Below are 9,190 nucleotides of genomic sequence, written 5' to 3'. Positions count from 1 at the left end.
CTACACGGGACGTTGCAGAATTAGTGATGAGTCAGTCAGTCAGTCAGTCAGTCAGTGAGTCAGTGAGGGCTTTGTCTTTTATTAATTAGTATAGATTACTTAGGTTGTAACAAGTGCGCAACAATTGAAATGATGTCATAGCCTGTGACATTATTCTTGAATTAGACTTTATACTGTAAATTAAATGCAGTTTTATAGCAGCCTAACATTTGGCATTTTAGCTGAGCAATGTAGGAGAACATTACTGAAATAGTCTGCGTTGACATCACAGACTAATATTATTCTTAATACAAAATGATAATAAATCTGCAATAAAACTAGAACAAATGTGTCCAAAATGAATCTATACGTAATAATACCCAAATTAATAAAACTATTTTAAACAGAAAGTAAGAAAGCATTGATTTTAATGATGTCTTTGAAATTCAGAATATTACAAAACAGAGGTTAATGAAATTATGAAATTATTTTTGTTATTGAAATTCTGGAGTTATTTTTATGAAAGTAAACGTTTTTTGTTCTTTTGACATTTTACAGTGAAGTTGGCAATCTGGGAAGTAGCTGTTGATAACTTTGTGGAGTCCATTCAGTCAATTCCTGAGGTAAGATATACAGTTCCAAACATTACACAAAGTTTTTGAAAGCCGCTTAGGGATTTTTCATTATGATTTAATCTACAAATAGAAAAATGTATTTTAGTGCAGAATAAGTACTGTATTATGGAGTATTACTTTTAATAAATTCACAGAGATGAAACAATGAAATCTTCAAATATAATACTTTTTCCTATGTAAAACTACCATTTTGCCACTCAAAACTAAATATGCAGCAAAATTTAGACTTTAGCTTTGCAAAGGATGTTTTGACACAAGAGAAATATGTGCCATAAACACATATATTTTCCTCGCATCTGCAACATTTTTCTCAAATTTTTTTGATGCATTTGTTGGAAATTTGAGCATGGCTGAAGAGCATTTATCTGCAACCACTTCAATGGCGATTTTCTGCTGTTAAAATCCATTGGCTGCTAACAAGCTTTCAAATGATTCCTCGTTTGGATCTGCTTACAGATTTAGGGAAACTGAGTGTAGATGATGTTACCTCTGACCCCAAATGAGCAGTACGAAGTGGATCCAGCACCATGTATAATCCTTACATAGCAATATTACTTGTGTTCCACGTAGAAATTACAAAATTGTAATGCAAACTTAATCGAAGGGGCACTTTTGTGAATCTGTATGTAAAAGAAAACTCTACCGTTTTGCTAATCATTACTTTATAATATATATTGCCCCATGTGCATTGTGCAACATAAATTTTCCCTTGGGTTTCACCCAGCTGTTGTATAAAGCTTTAGTATAGACTGTCAAAAGGTACAGTAGCTAAACTAAGTGAAAAGTTGTATTTGTATAGCGTTACTCAATTAAGCCTAGTTTTCAGGTGCCACTGCATGGCATATTAAAGGGCAAGTTAAAACAATATAGCTGAAAAAGGGGAAACATAAAAGTCTTAAACAAAGAAGAAACAAAAGTACAAAAAACCTAAAGGAAAATAACAGGAAAATGCACAGACATAAATGATTAAAGTGCTTCAAAAATATGTAAGACTAGAATATGGAAAAAGGGCCAACATGATGTTGTATACCAAATACACTGCTCAAAAAAAAATAAGGGAATACTTAATCATAACAGCCTAGCACCAAGTCGGTTAAGTCCAGTGATAAGGTCAGATGGCTGGACAGGACAGAAAAACAAGAAAAAAAACTCCAGATAACTGGAGAAAAACATTTTGGTGCATAACTGCAAAAGGCTGTCTCACCAGTTCTTTTATGCTTAGCTCTTGGAATAGTAAGCAGACCACCATTACAGGATCTAATGTTTTGACTTAGGTGGACAGGCACACCAAAATATAGAAAGGAGTAAGATTATGTAAAGCTTTATATACCATTAGTAGTATTTTAAAGTCAGTTCTGAAGGACATGGGTAACCAGTGTAATGATGCTTAGACTGGAGAGATTTGCTCAGTTTTCTTTAGTGGTTAAGTGCAAACGATTGATGTCTCTTTTAGGTAGGCCAGTTTGGAATGTATTATAGTAATCTGTTTGACTGAAAACAAAGATGTGAATTAGTTTCTCAGCATCTTGCAATGTTATAAGAGGTATAACTTTTGCAATGTTACCTAAATATAAAAATGCAGTCTTAGTAATGTGGTTAATGTGTGATTTAAAGATTAGGTCGGAATCCATGATTACATGTAAATTCTTTTTAAAGAGAATCAGAGTCATCAGGTGCTATACATTAGTAAAACTGTGCGTCGTCTACAAAACTGTGGTAGTTCACCTTCTGTTTTGATAAAATCTGGCCTAATGGGAGCATGTAGAATGCAAATCACAGTGCACCCAGAATAGATCCTTAAGATCCTTAACACTTTATACTATATCATGGATTGCTAAACTACAATCGCCACAGCTAACAAAGAATTGTCTACCCATTAAATAAGACGGAAACCAATTTAAGACACTGCCAGAAAGCCCCACAAATTGACTAACCCGATTTATAAGAATACTGGTGTCTATGGTGTCAAATGATGCAGTCTGGTTTCAGAGAACAAGAATAAAAATGTTCCCTGTATCCACATTAACCCACAAGTCATTTGCTACTTTAAACAGTGCCATTTCTATATTATGATTTGTTCTAAAACCTGACTGAAGCTTACCAAAAATAGAATGTTTATTCAGATAGACATTTAATAGCTATAAAACTGCCTTTTCCAGAATTGTACTTAAAAAAGTTAGGTTAGAAATAGGTCTAAAGCTGTCAAATAAAGCAGAGTCTAGGTTGTTTTTCATAAGAAGGGATTTATTTAACTACTAATGTGGAGAGATTCCCGTATCTAATGACCAGTTAACTATGTCAGTTACACTATCAATTAGCAAATTGAAGATGTCTATAAAAAAAGCTTGTTGGGACTCGGTAAGGACACAAGTGGACATTTTTAGCTGAGAAATTATTCTGCTGAGTTCAGTTAAATGTATTTCAGTGGAGGAAATTCATTAAAAAGAGCATGCTCAAGTTCAGGATTAATTTTGGAGATATGTATTATATTACATCTAATATTGTTTATTTTGTGTTCTACAAATGTAGCAAAGGCCCCACAAGTTTTACTTGAAATTTTCAGGAGACATTTCATTGATTGAACTGGGTTTAGAAGATGACCAGTAGTTGAAAATAAAACTCGTGGATTTCCTGCATAATCGCTTATAATTTTAGAAAAATAGTGCTTCCTCTTAAGTCAGATTATTTAGTTGAACTCAGCTATGCGTGCCTTTAATATATCATTTTGTACGGTTAATTTCATTTTTCTCCAATTGTGCTTAGCCTTATGACATTTTCTTTTAAGATCATACAGTTTTCCAAGGTATTTTAGTTACGGAGGATTTTTTAATAATTTCTTCAGGGACCACTGTGTCAGCTGCAGCTCTCATCTTAGCATTAAAATATTTTACCTCACAGACTGATTATTCAGAATATTAGTAAACCTAGAGGCTACTGTAACATCAAAACAACAATATGCTGCTCTTTAGTTCTAGTTACCAGTATTTCTATGTCCAATAAAGTGCATAAATGGTCATATTTTATATCAATATCCATGACCTACTTCATATTTGTTTCTTAATCCTTTTCAAATTACTAAATCTAGCAGTGTCCTTCTTTATGTGTAGGCTGGCTAACATGGTGGCTAAGATCAAAAGAGCATAGTAATATAATAAATTCTCTTGCTTTAGGGTCACACTGGTTATCCACATGAAAACTGAAGTTGCCTACAATTAGGAACTTGTTTAATTAGTTATTGTTAAAGATACTACATCAGAGAATTCCTCAATAAAAGACACATTATATTTTGGAGGTTTGTAAGTGGTCAATATGAGAGACTACATCACAAATTGAATAATTACAGCAAGATAATAGAAAGACGCAAAAATACCAAAACTGGTATCTTTATAATTTAACCAGGTTGAGAAAATACTCCACTAAGCCTCCACCTTTTTACCTTAGTGAACAGAAAGAAGAAAATTGACATTCGAAGGTGCTGCTTCAATTAACACTGCCATGTTGTCACTGTTGAGCAATGTTTCACTCAGTGTTAGAAAAGTCTTACTGGTTAACACTCTAATATTTAGTAAACCCACATTTAAATTCTTGGAAAATCACAGCTTTAAAGAACTGTTAGGGTATCTTGAAGTAGCAATTAATTTATTTGCATTTATACCGCTTTGTCTGGACCTTTTCTTTAGACTATGATCCATTATTATTGTGCTAATATAGTGCACATCCATGGTGAAACCAATGCAGAATTATTATATCCTGACATGGGTTTATAGTTAACATTAAGACTAGAGCTACATAGATGATTTAAATCAACATCTTGACTATCATTATTCTTTACATAGAATGATTTGCTTGCTAGGGCTCTGATGCTATGTAAGATCATTTTATAAGTCATGGATTGGCATGATTTCACCAAGCAATTAATAACAGAGATATTGATTAAATTGTACACATTAATCCCTCATCCCTTTAATGCATTTATTTCTCATTACATGTTGCTTAATAACACACATTTTAGACAATTCAGCTACCAGCTTGGCTATACTCAAAATACATTAGTCATACATTAGTATTAATACTGATTTCAGATAGTCAAAGCTGAATAGCGATATTATTTGAGTGGACCTGGGGCTTTGCCTGTTCAGATGTAATCCATCTCCTCTGAAAAAACCTGTCTCTCCCAGGACAAATCCAAATTGTTTATGAAGGCAAAGGCATGCTTAACCAGGCAGTAAGGTAAAACATTCAGCTGAAGGCCTTGTCTGATCTTCTGAGCATAGGAAGTGGTCCAGAGATGACATTCCACACATCTAACTTCTGGGTCCACTCTCAAGCGATGTGGAGATGTGACCCAAAGTCCTCTTTCAGCATCTAAGACTGGTGACTGCGAACGTGTTTTATTTCCACGTGGTAAACTACAGCGCTTGTATCATTGTTTGAGAAGAAAGACGGAAATTCTTTTTACAATGTCCTGAACATGTATTCCTGGAAAGCAGTACACAAAAATCTTCCGACCAGAAGATGTACAGTCCAAATGACCACAGCACTTTGGGGGAATATGGCACAGAGCTGATTGCTTCAAAACAGTTGCTAAAATGCAACATAGGTATTTCTCTGGCTGCTTGAGGCGGAGGCTCCCTTTTTTGTTGGTGTTTCCACATTCCATTCTAATTTTTTTGAACATGTTCTTCTGATTTTCTTTAAATTTTATCATTAATCTGGCAACAGTCCGGCACTAAATCTTAAATTACAGCAGATCAAATACTTTTCACTGTATTTTTTGCAATCTGCTAAATGTGGGAAGGTCCAGTGGACCACACTGTGCATCTGCTAGTACGTTCGTGTGGCTTTGCTAGTTTTTCCATTTCTTAGACTTAGAAATATTTGTCATTCCAATGCCATTCCACATGCAGAAAAAATACATAGTTGTCAAGTGCAAGATTTTCTTATTTAACATGAGAATGAAAGCATATAACCTCATAAAAAGCAATTGACCTGAATTGAACCGATTAAGGTACAACTACTTCCTTTTACATACTTGATCACGCACAGCTGCCCTCAAGCAAACACAGCACAAGACATGTTTGCATCAAAACACCAATCAGGGTAATACTCCTAAAGGAATAGGCTCATTTGCTATATTCAATTCATGTTCCAGTCCATAGAAAAAAAACATTATCTTTAAGACACTTACAGACTCACAGTCTTGTTTCCTTTCACATGCACATATTTGCATGTTTTGTGATAGAAAATATTTTTCATTTATATTTGCTCAAATGTTTTTCTACTAATTTTTAGCATGCTGGCATAATGTTTTTTTTCCAAATTCACATTGCAAGAAGAATTTCATCTGCTGTATTGGATCACTAGTTTATTACTCAGTACTACACCAGAACATACTCTGAAATGAAGTGACTCTCATGTGTGCTGCTAAAATGTTTTTAAAAGAGAAGTGACATCAGTACCCAGTGGGCAAAGGTCTTGAGTACAGTGACATTAATTCACTCAACTATGAAAGTGAAGGTTCAGAATACTTTACACAACAAAGTCAAAGTACTGAAACAACATGAAAAGCATTCGCAGGCTTATAATATCGTTGCCTCTGTAAAGCACATTTTGATTTTGGGAAGGGGTGTAACGAGAGTGAGGAGCTGGAAAAACATGCCTACCATTTCTTTTTTTTATTTCCTAAATTGTTCCTAAATACTTTCAAATTGGTGAAACATTTAAATGTTTTTTATTTACATTCCTACTGTTGTGTTTCTCATTTTAGTGTGGTTGCTGTCATTTTATGCCAATTTTGCATGGCCATCTCCAAGTTGTTTACAATTGTTATATCCGTTTCCAGTCACATGACACTGAAGTCATATAATGTATTACAGTATGTCATTTCTTCCCAGCTACATTACATAGCAGCACACAGCTTCTAGCAACAAACCATCAGATCCATTTCTTTAAAAAAACGATGCATGTTAGTATAAAACAAGCTACTGTAGTTTGAGGACTTTGTAGTGTTACTTTTGACTACAATATCTACTTAATGATTCTTTCCATGCCTATTCATATATTCCACATTCTGGTAATTTTCTGTCATTCCAAATTCCTTTAAACATATTTCTCCTGCCAGGTGATCATAATGCTTATTTTGGGCTAAGATGTTAAATTTGTTCCTATATTAACACAGCCAGTGTTGGCCAAAAGTTTAGATTCTGTTTGTAAAAAATAATTCCCCAGCTCTTGAGGATCCTTCATTTATGCTTGACTAAACCCAAGCTAAACACTCATATTCTTGTTAGTAAGCAGTGGTTTCTGGCTTTATACTCTGCCATGGATCCTATTTTTCCCCAAATGTTTCCTTTGTTGTTGACATGAACTCTGACTATTCTGTGAGAGAGGCATGCAGATCTCTAGATGAAACTGTGACTTGAGATACTGAAAAAAATGGGAGCTTCTGGCAAGAATAAACCATAGTCTCAAAACGCTCCTGACTGAACTGCTTTTTAACCGAAGTCTTTAGAAGTGGCTTTGTGACCCATTCTGACTGATTTATTGTTTCTTTTTTTGATCTTGGCATGGTGCACCTCTAATGTAAGAATAAGTTTTAAACTTACTGTATAATTTACAGGGCTGAGCTAATATAGTCTTGATTATTGATAAAGTTTCAAAGCAGTTGAAGCTAATTATCCATTGAATTTTGGTTAGGTTCACATGGTTAAAAGAGAGCTGTTGAAATATTTTGACAGTGAAAATCCTTGAAGAGATGGTGTAGTGAAAAATTCAGAGCCCTGTGAAAATCGGATTCCCTTTTTTTGCACTTTCAAGGCTATCGGCACATGCAGGACTCTGATTGCATTTTTGCAGCATATAGAACACAACAGAAATTTTTAAAGGGGCTGAAGTGCATTGCAATAGCAATATGCTGGTTACAATTGAAAGTGGCAGTCTTCAGAACTGGCAATTTTCATCTTGTCATTAAATAAAAACACTGCAAATGAGAAAGCGACACTTAAAAAAAGAGTGATCAGCCCTATGTTCATTTGCAAGAGGACTGATTATAACAGTTTACCGCAGTTAAAGCCCATCTTGTACCAAACAACATTTATAAAACTAACTCAATAGAGAAAATAAAATAAATGCCCCCAAATTAAAGGAACATGCTTATTAGCAACATAGTTTTTACCTTTTTGTAAACTAATTACTCCATGCATAGTTTTTTAAAGTGTAAATGAGAAATTTTTATTGTGTAAATGAGAAATTACATTGATCTACATCAATAAGCTATTATTGCGACTTGCTTGAGTTAGTATTTTTTTTTTTTAAACAAATGTGGCAACTGTCATTTTCCATTTTTTAATTTCATTTGTACATTTACAGTAATTCTTAAATGCCCCAATTGTAAATTGCTACAAGATAATAAAATAACTCTACTTGTAAATCGCTTAGATATTGTGTTCATCCAAAGAAAATCACTATACACATTACATTCTTTTTTATTTGTATTGTATTACACTGTCTCATTTTGAAGCAAAGGATTATTAAAAAGTTAAGCATGACTGCAGAAACTTTTTAAATTTTGTGAAACATATGTTCAAAAATAGAAGCACAAATGTGTTTTTTATTTTGTTACAATTTACAGTTCATGTGTTTTTTTTCCTTTTGAAAAATGTAATACACATCCTTAAATATGTTTCATGCTTATACAGTACACTGATTTGAAGCTGAAATTTTTTAAATATGTGACCTTTTAGCTAAGAGTATATTTGGCAAAAGTCATTTGTACACGTGTTAAACCAACGTCAATAATTATTGATGTGATGTCATGACTTCTGCCAACTATAGTAAGTATCTAAGTAAATGAATTCTTGGAAATTACCTTTTAGGAGCAATTTTAGTGTTTTAATTTCATTTGTAATACGAATATGAATAGGGGGTCTGAGCTCTTCCAGTTCAGTTATGCAATATATAATACCTCTATTTTTTTTTCTTTTTAAAGACATTTTTTTCTTCAAATAAGATTATCATACAAAGTTTCTTTTTAAATACTGTAGATGCTAAAATCAGGACAAAAATTGAAGTTGTCTCGTGCAGATGTCATGCAAAAAATTGGAGAGTTATTTGCATTAAGGTAACAAAAATAGAGTGCATGTCTTTTTCCATGAATTATATAAGTTATGCATAGTATAACATTTCCTACAGTTATTCTCAACCTGTTTTTTTGTACCTTGCAAATTACTGCTTGATAGATATTCAGCTGTTCTCCACTTGCTCATATGGCTGCAAAAACTCTTTTTACTTTTCTAGTGGGTTCAGAATTTTGATAAATATGCTTTTTCTCCAAATTTATACCATTACCTGTCTCCCTCTTTATTTTTGAATGTTATTAAAGTAAATTTGATGTTAGTCTCATTATACATATTGTGGATACAATTTTTAGCTTTGTGACAAAAATGATGGAAATAAGTTTAATACAGTTAGTAAAATACTTATATTTTCAAACACACCATTATTATGAATGTTATGTGGAATTACTATTCACTTAATGCTATAATGCATTTATCATAATTAGGGGATATATACTAGAA

The 9,190-nt window shown here is 33.2% G+C and overlaps 1 protein-coding gene across 2 annotated transcripts in view; it reads left to right on the top strand.

The window, feature by feature from the left end:
* Positions 1–9,190, top strand: part of rmnd1 (required for meiotic nuclear division 1 homolog) — a 58,617-nt gene that overhangs the window by 28,384 nt on the left and 21,043 nt on the right. For both annotated transcript variants that reach the window (XM_028797699.2, XM_028797698.2), the window contains 2 exons: positions 538–602; positions 8,657–8,733. In XM_028797699.2, coding sequence (XP_028653532.1) covers positions 538–602; positions 8,657–8,733 — 142 coding nt within the window. The remainder of the gene's footprint in view (positions 1–537; positions 603–8,656; positions 8,734–9,190) is intronic.

This window comes from Erpetoichthys calabaricus, chromosome 3, assembly GCF_900747795.2.
Source record: "Erpetoichthys calabaricus chromosome 3, fErpCal1.3, whole genome shotgun sequence".
NCBI lineage: Eukaryota > Metazoa > Chordata > Cladistia > Polypteriformes > Polypteridae > Erpetoichthys > Erpetoichthys calabaricus.
This window is presented reverse-complemented; position numbering and strand designations above follow the sequence as displayed.